General features: G+C 42.3%; 1 protein-coding gene across 3 annotated transcripts in view; it reads right to left on the bottom strand.

Moving 5' to 3' along the window:
• Nucleotides 1–16,112, bottom strand: part of ENTREP1 (endosomal transmembrane epsin interactor 1) — a 36,665-nt gene extending 20,553 nt beyond the window's left edge. Inside the window, exons 1-6 of one of the 3 annotated variants that reach the window (XM_074994801.1) lie at nt 15,650–16,110; nt 11,225–11,281; nt 4,021–4,131; nt 2,230–2,358; nt 1,601–1,708; nt 1,313–1,446 (exon numbers count right to left, since the gene is read on the bottom strand). In XM_074994801.1, the coding sequence (XP_074850902.1) occupies nt 1,313–1,446; nt 1,601–1,708; nt 2,230–2,358; nt 4,021–4,131; nt 11,225–11,281; nt 15,650–16,003 (893 nt within the window). In that variant the 5' untranslated portion in view covers nt 16,004–16,110. Of the gene's footprint in view, nt 1–1,312; nt 1,447–1,600; nt 1,709–2,229; nt 2,359–4,020; nt 4,132–11,224; nt 11,282–15,649 lie in introns of all 3 variants that reach the window. The other 2 variants (XM_074994799.1, XM_074994800.1) reach the window with 2 other exon arrangements.
• Nucleotides 16,113–17,117: the final 1,005 nt, after the last annotated feature.

Here is a 17,117-nt window from a genome sequence, read left to right on the forward strand (position 1 = left end):
CTCAGGGTTAGCCCCTAACCCCTTTCTGTCCATCCAAAAATCTGACCTCTCCCCCAAGTTTAGTGTTGCTTTTATTCCGAGCTAGCCAGCACCCTTGGAGCAATAGAATAAAGTCCAAATGGTGCTTTCACTGGGGTTGGTAACCTGTCCACTGAGCAGTGAGGACGCAGTCTGAACCACTCATGCAGAGGCTTAGGAGGGCTATCAATACCCAACTCTATGCGGGCTCAGAAGGAGAGAGAAGTTCTCCCACAATTTATTGGCGAGAACAGAGATTCATCTTACTGCAGCACTGAAAGAAAGAGCTAGGACTCCAGAAGTCCTAGAGACGCAGAAGTGAACGCAGAACTGCAGAACCAGCATGGACCCACTAACACAGGCAGGCAGGCCTTTGCAGCGTAGCTGCTCATACACAGGCTAAGATGGGCTAATGCCAGTACTCAGGCTTAGGTGTTGATTAGTCTCATTAATTCTGTGTGAAATGGTCTTTAGGGCTACTTTCGAATATAGCAGCTGCAGTGCCCTCTACTCCCCAAACGGAAACTGTGAGGTTGGATAACAATGTCAGCTGGCTGAGCGTACCTGAGGAGTGGTCCATAGCAAATGGATTTAGCACTCAGCCTAGCCTGGCTCAATTAGGAGTCCTCATATCAAAGATGTTCTCAGTGATGTCAAGTTACAGCATTTCTTTTACTTTGAGACAAGGTCCTGCTGGTGCTTAGGTGAAAACTGCAAATTTATACCCTAAGGCCAACCTGGAATTACTGTAGCTATATTGCCCCCTCTCTCATCCATCTTTTCAAAAGAATGGCAGTACCATACAGTGAGTTCCAGCATGAAATGCCTGTGATAAGATGAGATTAAGCAGTGTTTCATAACACAGCAGTTTTCAACCACAGGTCTGAAATGCCCCAGCCAGTTTCAGGGGGTTGCAGGGCCCCATGGCTGAAGCCCAGCACCCCAAGCTCTGGTATCCCCACAGTGCTGAAACCACAAGTTGAGCCAAAGGCAGCCCCAGCACTACCCCTAGGGCTCAAGTCCCGAGCACGATTCCCTTCCCACCTCTGGGACTGAAGCCCCAAGCCCTGGCACTCCCTGCAGCGCTTAAATTGAGAGTGGAGCCATGGAGCTGAACGCTGGAGTCCCAGTTTGGTGTCTGCAGCCCCCACTGTGGCCGACGTCCCAAGCATCCTACCCCACTGGACCCTGAAGGTTTTATTGTACGTTTGGGAAGAGGGCCCAAGGAAGAAAAAGGTTGAGAACACCTACGGTAAGACACATGTAGGAAAGATGATGGTTTAGAGCTTTTTACCTGCGATTAATTCTGGGTGTGCATGAGTAGAATGTAGCAAAATATGAAGGTGGCGGCACAGGCGGTACAAAGTCGTCAGGATCTGAAACTCGGCCTTGTTCTTCAACATCCTCTGCAGACACTTGAGATTCATCCTAACCAAATACAATCTCTGTTAACAAGCAGCTTCTCTACGCTAGCATAACGTACAAATAAGCACTGACTAGATTACACAGATCTGGCTACTGGTTCTCCAGCTCTAAGCGCATGCCCTGCTGTAGTTTATCATAGTGCCTTGCACAAACTTACTATGCAGGATCTTCTTGTTGCAAATATCTGCAAGTAACGCAAGGCAGCTGCTACCAAGCATACGGTGGTCGTCAGAGCATTGAGAGCACACAGAGCAAAGAGAACTTTCTGAAGAGGAAAAAGATTGTTAACAACAAACATGTGCAAAAGTCCAGGGAGAAGGAGGACGATGGCAATAATAATTTTTCCAATCTATATTTTACTCAATTTCCCAGGTTGATGGCTTGGGAGAGGTGGCTAATTTCTAAGGGTTTATTAGGAGCCACAAGGGGGCACAGAATGAAAGGGAAAATCAGGGGAGTTTCAAGTTGCGGAAAAGAGGGACAAATCTCCAAATAGGAGTCCTGACCCTTCTCTGCAATTTTATGTAGGAACCTCTCCCTTGTTTCTTGGGCAGGAACTTTCTTAATAGGCCAAGAAGAAGGTGAGGACAGGAGGTGCTTGTCAGCAGCATAGGCTGCAGATCAAGAGCAAACTATACCGGAGCTGGGAGCAACTCCTGGGCATGAGAATGAGCTAGAAGTCAATGGGAGTTGCTACATGGCAAAGGGCAACACCTTTAACATATTTTCTCACTGTAATATAAAGATTCCCAAAGCATTAGTTCTTTGGTGCTGTTTTCAGAGTACCTTGAGTAGAAGGTGAACAGCGCTACATGACTGGACTGGGTACAGCTTCAGTGCATTCTCTTTCTCTGTGCATTTGGCTGGGTGAAATTCTTCACAGCAAAAACAAATCTTGCTTTCACCCACGTCCACCTTTAACAACAAGAAAAACAATGTGCATTAGGATTTTATTTACAGATCATTCTAATATCTATGACTGGGTGTCTAATTATAGCTGAATGTGCTCTACAATACATCTGACTAACTCATATGGATACAAAACCAAATCTGCATAGTTCAGTATGCCAGCGATTCATCTATTCCACTAATGTTATGTTATATATATTTCTCTCTCTTCCCTCAAGGAATCTTATTTCATCAATTAAGTCTTCTGAACTTATATTTAATAACTGTCTTCTCAATCACATCAATGTCTGAATGATCTCCTCCGATTCCACAGAAGCAGGTTTATTTTTGGAGCAGCTAGTCTTTTTTTTAAAAAAGCTAGCATAGAATTGGCATTTTTTAATTTATAGTATATGCTCCCATTGGGCAGTCATGAGCATAATACAACACCTATAATAAACATTTCTGACACCTGGCACAATATTTCTTTCTTTGACAACCTGCTAAGACTATACTTGTACTCTATAATTGTGTTCAGAACCTTCAGGTTCATTTTTGTCACCTCGGTTTCCAAGTAGAAATTTATAAAGGCAGCTCTCTTCAATGGTTTTATTTAATTGCCTAACTCTCCTCAGTCACAACTTTGGAGGTATCATACAGTTAACTTATTTCTGGGCTGTGAAGAGATGAACAGTGAAATTCTCAATAAAGCATTAAAAATTTCTCACTGAAATATTATTATTAATATTTCTTTCCAAATGTTGGGACTCATGTAATTCTGACTGCCAAACTGCTCATTAGCACCAGAACCTGATCGCTTGACTCCAACTCGTATGTTCCGGAAGCTGCACTGATTCCCACATTATACTTCATGTTAATAGTAAAATCTAAGGAAAAAAATCAGTCTTTATAAAGCCCCAATACGTCAACAGTTATCAGGGTCTCCACTGGCTCACTTCAATTTAGATCATGTTGCATTTTCTTTACATTACTGAGAGATCTTCTGCCTTTTCGTGCCCTCTTTCGAAAGAATGCTCTTCTCTTTGAGAGTCATTCTTCTAAGTATCTGGTAAAACAGGTCAGTTATTAATATGTATTTTATTTGGTCCCACCTTTTAATATTTTATTTTCATGAGTTCTCCCAAGCATAATGAACTGAAATTAGAACTCTGTCTTGTGCGTCGCCTTAATTAAATATGATTTTCCTATTTTGTGAGAATTAGGCCCGATTGCTTATCCTCTCCAGGTAATTAACACCTTTATTGTACTTATTCTAAACTAGTTTTAAAGAGCTCTACCCTAGTGATATTGTGACACTGGTAAACCATGTGCCAGCTCTGGCCAAGGCTATAGGTGCTAAAAACCGATGAACTCATAATTGGGAACCAAACCAGCTCATCTGTATTTTGTCTTTGTTCAAAATAGTTATAGTCTTATAAGCATGTATTCATTAATCTCACTTGAGAGGGTTGAATTCCATTTTAAAGAAATGTGTCACATGCTTAAAATTAAGTGTTTGCTTAAGCATTCTGCTGAATCAAAGCCCAAGTCAATATGTTGGGGGTTTTTTTGGTTTTTTTTTTTTTGCTTTGCTGTGGTTGCACTTCCGAACTTAGGAATTCAGCAGTGCCATCTGCAGTAATTGATATGTAGTCGATAGAAATACACTGAGTTACCAGGTCTGCTCACCAGATCACATCTGGGAACACTGGACACAAACTGAGCGCCTTGACATCCTAGGATAAATCCAGCCAGGTTCAAAAGAACACAGACAACAGAAAGCAAAACAAACAGGTTAACCTGAAACAGAAAAACACAATTAAGAGCAATGAAAACAAGATATGAACCATGGGGGCGCTAATGTATTAAAAAAGTCACATAGATGAAATTCTGGCTATTTTGAAGTCAATGCCAAAACTCTCATTGAGTTCACTGGGGCTCATCCTTAGAGTCTCACCAAAAAGGACTGAATGTACCAATTATTTTAGACATGAACTTAGGACAAAACATGTTGTCTACCTCCTTTTTCTCAGAGTTTGTGCAGCAGCAGACTAGATGCCTGGAGGTCAAGTACAAAGACCTATGAGTACAGTAGTATTTTCTTTATTAGGACTGAAATAAACATTTAGTTCCTTTGCTGTTTAGTGCAGTTTAGAAGAGCTGAAGAAGGTTTTCTATTGGTGGGAGAAAGATTTTTCAGCTGATTCCTTCAAATTGTCTAAAAACCCTAGAAAGCCAGCTTCCTGGCTCGCTGAAAGATGTTCCTGCAGGTGCAAAGAGTGATTTCTAGATGTCCCAACTTTCATTTTATATCAGCCTCTCCACACAATTGGGTCATTAGGTGGACACATCTTGCAGCACCATTTATTCAACATTGCTAATTTTCAAAACTGGGCAAATATATCAAAGTATCTGATGTAATACAACTAAGAAAAAGACACATTCAACAATTTCAATTCTAATATTTCCCCTCTGCTACCAATAATAGAATCCCTCCAGTCATGTAAAACCATCGTAAGAACATAAGGATAAATAATCTATTTGTTCTCCACCCCAATATTGAATTGGTCTAAAAACATTTATTTAACCAACTCATTGCTAAGAGCTGTGACCCACTTCCTATACATTCATAAAGATTACCTAAATTACCTCAACACTCAAAACTGAACCAGAACACAAGAAAGAATACATAGCCATCTTATATAAAACACACTTTTCAACTCCAATTACTACAGGAACTTAGCCAATTTAATAAAGTAGTTAAAAGTTGCTCCATAATATACCTGCCCTTGAGATCCCCTGCCAATTTTGTAATATTACATTTGAATTTTTCTTTTTTGCTCTACAGTACTGTCCACACACAGACACCTAGAGAAACTGGCTCACTACCCTGAGAAAACAAAGTGACTGTACAAAAAGGGCTAGTCCCCCTCCCATGACATTTTATGTGCCTAACTCCTACATTTGGACTCTCAAAAACCCCACTCTACTGCCACCTAAACCTGTAGGCTCCTAGAGTTTATAGAATTCTTAAATTTCCAACAATAAATACTTTAAGCCCCACAAAATTTACCCCTGGACATAATTACATCCACCTCAACCCACGTACCTAGCTCACTTGTAAGCCCCTATGGGATGTTCAAACTAGGCATTGCCTCGCCTACCTCACCTGCAAGGCCTGACACAGTAGACATGCTCAGGCCCCAAAAAGACAGCCAGAGAAGGTGATGGCGGTGCTGCCTCATCTACACTTACAACCTTTAACCCATCAAAACAAAAATATTTATTAGGTGGTGAGCTTTCAAGGGAAAGACCCACTTCTTCAGACCATAGCCATATCAGAACAGACTCAATATTTAAGGCACAGAGAACCAAAAATAGTAATCAAGGTTGACAAATCAGAAAAAAAAATCATCAAGGTGAGCAAATCAGAGAGTAGAGGAGCTGAGGGGGTGGGGGTGGAAATCAAGAATTAGATTAAGCCAGGTATGCAAAAGAGCCCCTATAATGACCTAAAAAATTCCCATGCTGGTTTAAACCATGTGTTAATGTGTCGAATTTGAATATAAGAGAGAGTTCAGCAGCCTCTCTTTCCAAAGTGTTGTAAACTCTGTTACTATTCAACCTTTAACCTAGTCATTCAAACATAAACCCAGGATGTGGGATGGGAGACATATTTGGTTCCCCCTCTGCCTCATGTGAAGTTGGATTTAAATTTAGGCCTCCCACTTCTCAGGTAAGTGCCGTAACTACAGGACATTCTGGGGCACATCTGCCTCTTTGGACCTGGGTCTTGTACATCCTGGGTCAGTATCCTGACCAAGACAAAAGTTACAAGTGGGAAGGCACCATTTCCTATTGTTTTTAAGAAACAATGAAGAAGCAAGAAGGGGCTTAGGCACCCTAACAAGAGGAGGAGTATCATGGCTGGGAATCTCAAGCAGAGATTGGTGTCTCACTCCAATCTGGATTTAGGTAACTTAGGCCCTTTCAGGAGTAGGGCTTAAGTACACTCATCCTTTCAGCATTTTGCATTGGCTAGCTTATCATACCCAGCTCACCAGCTGCTATGAATCCCATTTTTGAGCACCTAATTCTCCCTATGCATTATCTAACCTGCATGGTCACCTAACACAGGACTGCCAATTCCACTAAGCAGTGTGGTACCTAGAAGTTAAGCATCACAATGAGCCTAGGTGCTTTTTGTATATCTAACCCAGAGAACCATGCCAATCACCCCCACTTTAAAGGATATGTTTATATATAACAAATTTTAAAAAGTGGAACTGTTTTTTTAAGCTGTGTCACTGAAGACTTGTTTAGTGAAATGTGTCCATCTAAAATGAAGTCATTCAGATTCAATTGCCTTTACTTAAAAAAAAACCAAACAAACAAACAACACAAATGACATGTATTTTAAGGAAAAAAGTCTCCAAAAATCAAGATCTCAGGTTTCTTAAAAATAACAATAATAAGCTATTAAGTAGCAATTTTCAGCAATAGATCTCAAAAAACTTTACCGAGAAAGACAAGTATCATTCCCTTTTTCAGATGGGGAAACTGAGTCCCTGCAATTCACTGTGCACATATTGTTGGAACAGGACCCAAACAAACAATTTGATAATCCAGTAAACAAAACAAAAATGCTTCTTTCAGAATAATTACATATTATAAACAACAATAAACATAATTCTAGGGCAAACAAATCAATGTATTAGTTTTCCTTCAGATACATAGGTGCAAGAACAAGTACTAGTTTTATAATCTTGGTAATTTTTCCATCAGATGTGGCCACTATTGAGAAATTATACAGAGCTTTGTAATAAAGATCAAGAAAAGAAAAACAGTAATTCAGAAGCATGAAATATGTAATTTCTTTTAAAAAGTCTGTTATGCTATATTTTAGATGCAGTAACAAAACTCCTAAAATCAAAATTATGAAAGTTGGAAAGAACAGGTTGATTCTCAGAACCCAAACTGAGTTTGGAGGGCTAACAGTTAAAAAAAAAAACACTTTTTCTAACTTTTTTGCTGACTAGAACTGGCCAAAATTTGAGGCTAGTGACTTTGGCTATAGAAAAATGAGGTAAGAGAACTTGGGCAGAGGACTTTACTTTTACTGAATTTCAAGAAATTTTATAGCTTTTCAAATTGGACTGAAACCAAATGCTTTAAATACTGACAATTCCACCTCAAAAGTGCTTCAGAAACATTCAAAATGAAATACACTGACTGGGACTGGCAGCTGTTGAGTGAAACTGACATTGACAAAAAGAAAGTCAAATTCAGAGAGCAACTGCCATGGTCTGTACCTCTAGGGCAGTAAGCATGGCAGAGCTATCAGAAGGCTTGCAGACTCTCAGGCCAGCTGGCTCCCAAGGATACTAGACTCTCAGCTCTCTGGGGCTACGTCTACACTACAGCGATCCATTGACAGAAGAGCTCTTCCAGCAAAATTCTGTCAGATCACATTCACATATCAATGTAGATCAAAAGAGCAATCCACTCTGTCGGCAGAGAGTGGACAGACTGCCCAGCCGCTCTCTTGACAGAATGGCCAACTGGAAGCTCAGCACACAGGGCTGCCAGGTGAATGCTGTCAGCAGATGTGCCAACTTTTATTGACAGACTGTTGAACAAATGCATTTTGTGTGTAGATGCTCTGAGAGTTTTGGTGACAAAACCGGGGTTTTTTTTCCAACAAACTCTCTAGTGTAGATGTAGCTTGGAAGACCAGGGTCCCCAGCCCCAGGACAGTCCATGTGGCGGCACTGTCCCAGAGTTATGAACCTAGATAGGCTACAGCGAGAGGCTGCCGTATAGCCCAGACTCAGGAAAGTCTGGGTGTCCAGCAGCCCCTGCCCCAGCAGGTGAGCTAGAAGGGAATCGGGGACCTCTAAAGCAGCACCTATCTAAAACAGAAATAATTGACAGGTCATGCATACAAAAGCACACAAAGCCATTTTTACAGTCACATTTTAGACAAACTGTAACGTGTATGGTGGAGTTGGTAGCTGTATTTGGCTCCACACCAGTTTGCATCTGTGCTGTTAATTTCTGAGGACTTTATTTCGATTGAAGCTTCCTCCACTGCCTGCAGCTCTAATCTTTCCAGGTCACTTGGCAGTTTGTTTCTACAGTCTCATGGGTCTGCATTTCTCCAACTGTGGCATCAGCCACATATTTGAACACAGACATTTTTCTTAAGAGAAAATTCAAGCAATAATTGCAAAGCAGCCACACAATATGCAGAGATGTCAGTGATTTTAGCAGTTTATTGTAGCTGCTCAAAAAGCCAAGGAAAATTCTTAGGAAGCATCCCAAACAGGAATGCAACTAGCACTGTACATCACTGCTTGAAAATGGATAGCAGTTTTCACCCAAAGGACTTGAAAGTGCTCCATGATGCCACGGTGGTCTATGGGTCATAGATGAAAAACCATTCAGAGCCTGAGGGCATTTTACTGTGATCAATGTGGTGAATTAAAGATAGGTGTCAACTGTGGGTACGTCCACACTTACTGGAAAATCGACATACTGCTGGTTGATCTTCCAGGGTTTGACTTAACATACCTTGTGGGGCCACACTAAAGCAGACTGTCATAGGGTTGATACCAGTACTCCTCAAAATTGCAACGCGTAAGGGAAGTTGATGGGATGCCTGTAACAATACAGACAAAACAACTTCCCCTAGGAGTTAAAGAAATTCCTATAACAACCCAGCTCCTGCTTTTCTGCCCTGTTTCTCCCCTCCCCCAAAAGCCCAGTCAGGGGCCAGACACAGATATCTCCTTCCCCCGCCCCAAGAGCTCAGCCATGCTACAACACACCAGTAAACCCACACCTCCAATCCCCCAGAGCCCAGCAACAGTGTCCAGCTAGCCCAGATACCTGAGCCCTCTCCACAGAGGCCAGCTGTACTCCCACAACCCAAACACCTGCTCCCTTCTCCTTAGATCCAGGAGGAAGAAACAGCCTGATGTGCAGTCCCTGACTTGCATGGAGTTTTCTGTCAACTGCCCTCTCCTTCCTTTAAGGCATACTAGGAACTGCAGCTGCTGGGATCTCTCTTAAATATTGCTAAGTGATAACTAGGTGCACAGGCTGAATAATACAAGCAGTCAGAAGGGAAATAAAGATGTACCTATTATTACAAAATGAATAAGCCCGAATAGCTCTTTGGACAATTTTTAATTACTAGATTTGAGACCTCAATCTAAATCAAATTAAACTATTTTATGATCTTTAATATTTGATTTGGAAGTTTCAAGACAACTTCAGCACTTATTTCAAAACTGCCAAAGCTATAGAAATAAAAAGAGTGATCATTAATCCAACAGGAATTAATGTTATAATTTTTCCACACTGTCCCAAATCTCTTCACAGATATGGTACAAATGCTAACAAGCCGGTTATGCAATACAAGCCCAGGCAATTCAAAACATACACCTGAGACTGATCTGATTGCTCAGATTTCTGGATTGACACTGGTATCCAATTCAAAATATATCTAAACTCTACAGAAGTCTTAAAAGCTGACCACGTATGACAGCAATCCATCTGTGAGGTCCTCTATATTAAAGAGCCCACATGGTATGACTGTTGGTGATGTATCTGGTAACATTAACGTTTAGTCCTGAATCTTGGGAAAAATATCACACTTTAATCAAACACACACATTTTCAAAAATGAAAAATAATGAAGATCCATACTTCTTATAACAAAAATAAAAAAGAGTAAATATGCTGATTCAGTTCACAGGTAAAAAAAGAAATAATCCATGTAATTGATAGAAAGGAGGATAGGGAAGAAGGATTAGAATATAGAAGAGAAGAAGATAGTAAACAGCGATTGCTTACCCCCCACCCCCAGATACAGAAACACCAAGCTCCTCACAAGGCTGAAATTCTTAAAGACAGGTGGGATTCACATTTATTTTTAAACAAATTTAGTTCATGTGTAAACAGCCAGACTGAGAGCCCTGGATAACTTTTCTATTTATTCACAGAACTGGTACAACATAGGCAGCAGAAAAGCAATACTGTTCTCTTCCACTAATGTACCTCATCTGGACAGATCACGTTCTCTAAAGAGAAGAAAGGAACCCATTCTACGTACCTATTCACTCCTTGGTTTCTCTGCCTAAACAAAAAATGGCGCTGTATGGAAGCCACCCCACTTCATGCATCCCACCTAAAAAGCATCTGGTGACAACATCTTTTGGTTACTCACATCCTGGAACAGAGCTGAAACTGTGATCTACTGGCTCACAGAAACAAAAAGTACTTTAGTTAGTTTATATCTAGATACAGCTTACATACCTTGTACATTTATATACTTCTGTCAAAAGAATGTGGTATCTTAATTTCTTTAAAATCTCTGGCAGAACAAAGTTGAATGGTACAAGACAACATTATTTTGGGTGAACTCTGAGCTGTAGTAGTAGGCAGCAGTATATGACAGCTGAGGTATCAGTCCTGAAACCACTCCCTTTCTGGAAACTTGAATAGCATTGCCCCCAAATGACAAATTATAGTCTGCAGGAGTGCTGATGAAGCAGAATTGAAAAAATTTATGGCCAGGAAACACCACAGGATAAAGAGATTTGAATGGTTATACTAAATCTATAATTTTTTATTAGGAAATACCTGCATGAATGTGAAAAGCTCCATAAAAATAACTTTATTCTTCCCTGTTCAGACCCTTAACTCCTATTATTGCTAAGAAGAGCTATGTGCACTGAGAGAAGAATATACCCCTTTCTGTGCTTTAATTGTGCACTCAGTAATTCCCGCATTTTAAAGGGTCAGGAAATTAACCTCTGTACCAGTATCTGTTATCTCAAGAGCATCTTATGACACTTCCCCTGCAATGCATGTTAGCAGATACATACCAAAAGAACCACTGGTCTCTTCCACGTTGTTAAGCCTATGATTCCCGACAAGATCACCTGCATGAGCATTAAAAAAAACAAACAAAAAACCATAATTATGCAGGACTGAACAGCCATATAGATGGAATTCCTTTACAACCCTCATCACCCATCACTAATACACTGAAAAGTATCAGGGAGGTAGCTGTGTCAGTCTGTATCTTCAAGAACAACAAGAAGTCCTGTGACATTTTATAGACTAACAGATATTTTGGAGCATAAGCTTTCGTGGGCAAACACCCGCTTCATCACATGCTTCGATTAATGCATCTGATGGGGCAGGTCTTTGCCCACAAAAGTCTATGGTCCAAAATATCTTTGAGTCTAATACACTGAAAGAAACTGTTAACAGAGTTTTAGAAGGAACATTGATAAGATGCTCCTTGATTTTTCCTCATTGGTCTTTTTTAGTTTTTAAATCCACTTACACAACTTTCTAGAAACACATTTTTTCAGTAAACTCAAACTCCTCAGCTGACTACAAAGTAACATTTCTACTAACTTAAACCTCTTGCACACATGTATAAATTTCAGGTATGCCAGTAATCCTATTAACTTCAAAGTTATGCTCATGGTTCAACTGTTATGCTGGAGGGGATCCAAAAGACAAAGAAATGATTGTATCATGTTGCCTTATTTTCTAAATTCAGTATTTCAATCAAGAGAACAACTTTGAAGAGGCTACAGCCGAAGATTTATAGACACATACATGTAGCTTGATCCATACTGACAGATCAGGAATAAATCCTGCTGTAAAACTGAAAGGAAACACATTTCAATATCATTTAACACTTAATATTATTGGGGGCCAGTGTTCCTTGTAAGATGAGCACTTGGGCAGCATTTTAGCAGAGTGCCCACAGCTGGCAGCATGTCCATCTACTGGTGGTACATATCCACACATGCCTTGGTGCACATAACAAAATTTATTTCAACATGGATGGAAAAAAATTAGAGGGAACATTGTGGGGGACATGGGTAGATAAGGGGGAAAGCTAGGCATGGCAGAACACATCATCTGCTGTGCTCTGTAGCCAAATGGAAACTTGGTGTGATTTACCTTCATCTTCAGGGGAATTTAGGCTCCTAACTCCTAATAAAAAAAATCAATAGACACAAGGAGCCCAAATTCTTTGGAGGATCTGAACCCATGTGACCAGTTTAAATGAACACTGAACTTCAAGCTTATAGCAAGCCCCAGAAAAAAGATAAGCTAAATCAAATGGATCTGCACCTATTAGGAATTTTTTTTAAAAGTACATGCTTTGTATATCCCCAATAACTTCTAATTAGGTAATGAATCCGGGCTAGGACATGCGCATACATGATTTGACCTAAACACCCATTGACATTACCATTCCTCTTTCAAAACTATATATGTAACTTTGCAGTTTCATTACAAAATAATCTGTGACCTATCTAAGTGAAAAATAATCATGTGATGCTGTATCACCAATGTCTGTCAGAGATCACCAAAACCTGAACTGCTCCAGCAAAACTATCTAGTTTTAGGGTCCTAGTTCCCCAGCCATTAACTCTCTCACTTCCTTTTGACTGGAGTACTTTGAGGTTCCATGGGTCCCTGCCTATGTGTGCCTGCCTTGGTTTCCTCTGCAGATGCTATGAACAGCATCATTACTCACAGTTATAAGGCAGTGGTTCTCAACCAGAGGTACATGTACCCATGGAGTACACAGAGCTCTTCCAGAGGGTACATTAACTCAGTGTTTCTCAACCGTTTTATGAATAAAAATGAACTTATTTTATGTTCATCTTTTTTATTTATCCTTTTTGCACAATCACAAGTACTATGGTTATAGGCACCTATAGGCAATTTCTTCCAACCAACCAGTTACAATTAAGTTCTTTAAACAAATGTGTTGCAATGGTAGAAAAAAAACGTGTGTCTGAAAATCGCAGATATTGAGGGTACTTCTAATTTTTTTTTTTAAAAAGCAGGGGGTACTTTATAAAAAAAAGTTGAGAAACACTGGTACAAGGTATCAGGCAGCTTTTCCTAAGCAAATTGTTAAGCTCAAAGAGTAGAAAAAACATACATTCGAACAATAAAATAACCTATACAGGCTCAGTGATTGCCATAAACCCAGCAAGGGCTCTAGTAGCAACAGTCCTTCAAACCCCACCAAGGCTTTTTTCTGTAGTCACTTATTACCCTCTTAAAGAATTATCTTTGGGATAAAATGCCTCATGAGTGCTGTCAACTCTGAAATAATGATTTCAATACATTTCTTAGTCAAATATAATATTGTTCTGGAGCTGCAGGAATAGGAAGGAAACATCATATTGTTTCACAGAGCAACAGATTGCATGTTCATTCTGCACTCAAGTAATTAAAAAACGAATTTCTTACATAAGTGCAAATTTAATATGGATGTGGTCCTGTTTTAGCCATATAAAAGAAGGCATACAAGGTTTGAGAGATTAAGATTTTATAAGGAAAAACACTTAAAATAATGAGTTATAAATGTCAATTTGGCCTCTTTGTTTATTTTTCTGTAATAATATCTTTGTGGGGGTTCATGCTGCTACAGAAGTAAAACCTGTAGACAACAGTATAACATATTATTTATATTATTATTTCTAAAAGACAAAATAGCACTCTCACTTGTTTACTGAACAAATAAAATATATGGCCTCTGAACAGTGACAATTTAAAATTCAGCTAAAAGTGCAGCTTGTTATAAAAGTATTTTCATAAGTACTACATAAATATATAGAAACTTTTACCTGAAGTTTTCAAACTGCTTTACAAACACTGATAAACACTCTTGATGACACTTTGCTGAGGTAAGGAATTATTAATCTTCCTATTTTACAGGCAGGGAAACTGACACACAGCAAGATTAAGTAGCATGCTAAACATCACACTGCAAATCTAAAGCAGAACTAGAATATCACACAAGCATTCTACCATGCACCTGTTCTAATCACCTAGGTCTCAATCTTGATGCAAGGATCTCCTCACACCCATTTGGAATACCATAAGAATCAATAAGGCATTGCAGCCTAGGTCTGGCTGCATAAAGCTCCTTGTGTGATTAGAGCCTGAAATCACATTCTGTGAGTCTTGTTAAATTCAATAAATCTTCTATTATAAAAGAGCAGAGCTAATCCCTTAAATCAAAAATTTATGATTGAAAGTATAATAGCCTATTAATGGTAGCAGCAATAGACAATTAATAATTATGCCTGTAGTGCCTCAAATGTCTGAGGGACTTTGCAAACAAGCAGAAGATGCAGCCTCTTTCATAGTCACAAGATACATATTGATGGATATATAGATTCACAGATTCCTAGGCCAGAAGGGGCCATTATGAATATGTAGTCTGACCTCCCCTATAATACAGGCCATAGACTACCCCTCCAAAACATGTTAGTTAATAGATGAAAGAGATAGAGAACAGATTGCTTAGACCGTTCTGACACATAATAGCTAATAGATTAGCTAGATTGTTCAAATGTGGTAGCTAATACACAAGTAAATGGACCTGATAGATAACAGATTAGATCTAGGACAGCTAACAGATTAGCTAGATAAACCACAGGTTAGAACAAAAGTGAAGGAAGTGTGAGGCAGCTGGGGGGGGGGGGTGAAATTTCTTAAGGGGCCACAGCACGATTAGCTGCTGGGTCTCAGGCTCATCCATCTCATTAAAAATGTTGAATATGTTACTGTTTTGATATATGTGTATTCATCTACATACCAATTAATAACCTTTCTACATTCCACATACTTCCCCTCTTACACATGCTGAAAGGCTTTTCTTTTTATTTCTTCATAGGAGCATAACCGAAATTTGCAATGGTTTGGACTACTTGGGGGGGGGGGGCAGGGCCCTACTAATTGCGGGAAGGACAAGGGGGGGCCCAACCTAAAAAGTGGGCTCAGGCCTGGATTACAGTGATCAGCTACGTTATAACTGATGAAGTGTGTCTGTCCCACGACAGCTCATCACCGAATAAATCATTTGGTTAGTCTTTAAAGGGCGACATTTCTGCTGCTGTGTTTGGCTAGACGGACCACAGATGGGCCATGTGACAGCTAACCCACTGGCTAGCCAGCTAACCGATCCGCCATGTGATCGCTAACAGAGTGGAGAGAGATACCAGATTCCACATGCGATCCTCGAACACACTGGCTAGAAACGAGATCAACCCCGTAACTGATAGGTCGGACCTGCGACAACTGACCGCCCGGCTCGAGCGCTGCCGGATCAGCCACGTGACAGCGAGCCGCCCGGCCAGGTTGCACAGGTAACTGCGGCCGGAGCTGACTGCCAAGCCGGCCTAAGGAGCAGGCGGGCTCCACCGTCCCGCCCCCGGGCTGTGGCGGTAGCCGCTCTCGCCGCCCCGGCGAGCACTTACCGAGGAGCCGGCCCAGAAGGGGCAGGAGTTCTTCACCTGCGGCGAGGCGCTGAGGGACAGCGCCCCGAAGCTCAGCGCCACCATGCAGCAGCCCAGGATGAGCTGCAACAGCCCCAGGGACAGCAGCGGTCTCGCCGGCAGCAGCCCGGCGGCGGCGGCGGCCCGGCGGGCGGACAGCGGGGAGAGCGCCGCCGGCGGAGGCCGATGGTGCTGGAAGCCCGAGCCGGACCGGCGGGGCCGCAGAGGCGGCGGGGCCAGAGAGGAGGCGGCGGGGCCGGGAGCGGCCGCCGGAGGCGCCGCGGAGAGCCCGGCCACGGGGCAGCAGGAGCCCGGCAGCACCACAGGCAGCGACATGAGGCAGGCCGGCTGGAGGGCGGGCGGCAGGGCCGCTCGGAGGGCGAGGGCGGGGGCGGGGGCGGGGGCGGCGTGTGGCGCACCGCCGGCAGCGGCCCGGGCGGGGGCGGGCACCGTGAGTAGCTTGGCCGCCGCCGCCGCCACGGCCCAGGCTCCCGCGCCGGCCGCCGCCGCTCCCTTCACTGCCCCGGGCTGGCCCTGGCCGCCCCTTCACCCCTCCCCCCGCCTGCCTCTTATCTGCTCGGGTTGGCCCTCAAATACCCCTTTACGCCCTTCGTGCCCTGTTAACTGCCCTCCAAATGCCTTTTAATTCCCCACAGCACCTGTGACTACCCCTGAGCGTTCCCAGATGCTCCTTAACACCCCCGCCGCCCACTACACTGACCCGGGCTAGCCCACAAACAGCCCCTCAGCCCTCCCACCCACTTAACTCCCCTCAGCACTCCCTGGGTTAGCCCCCACGCCACCCCCTTCTGCCTTCAAGTACCTCTTTAAACCTTATTCAGTAGCCACTTTGTGCCACCCCCTTAAACTTTCCATGCTAGCTCCCCAAACATCCTAGGCTGGTCACCTGTGCCAGGACACCCTCTTAATCTCTCTTCAACAGCCTGTGCTGCCACCCCACTCCTTCCACACTTAACTACTCTCCAGTTAGTGTCAAATAGCTTCCTAGCTCCCACCCCCAAACTCTTCCTTGCTGCCAGTGGTTAACCTGTCCCTTTCCACCCTGCCATGCCAAACATCCTCTACCACAGAAGGCACTCTGCTGCCACCGCCAAAACCCTCCTCTCACCAAGCTCTTCTTTAATGGTGTATTATACCACATTTAGCTGCTGGTGCCAAGCCCTTACTTTTTTTTTCTGTTATGCTGCTGCACTTGCAGGCAACCCCACCTCTGCTCTGCCCTGTACTTTCTACTGCTGTCAACTTCTTCTCAAACTAACTTGCCCTTTGCTGTTTGCAACCCCTTCTCTAACCAGTCCTCCCACCAAAGCACTTCACTGCTGTGAAGTGACACTGATCCCTGGCGAACAGTAGCCTTTGCCCTTTGTTGCCCAACATTTTTCCTCTGTTTCTGTTTTATTAAACCTCCCAGATCCTTGCTCTCTTTTTT

The sequence above is a fragment of the Carettochelys insculpta genome, chromosome 5, assembly GCF_033958435.1.
Source record: "Carettochelys insculpta isolate YL-2023 chromosome 5, ASM3395843v1, whole genome shotgun sequence".
Lineage (NCBI taxonomy): Eukaryota > Metazoa > Chordata > Testudines > Carettochelyidae > Carettochelys > Carettochelys insculpta.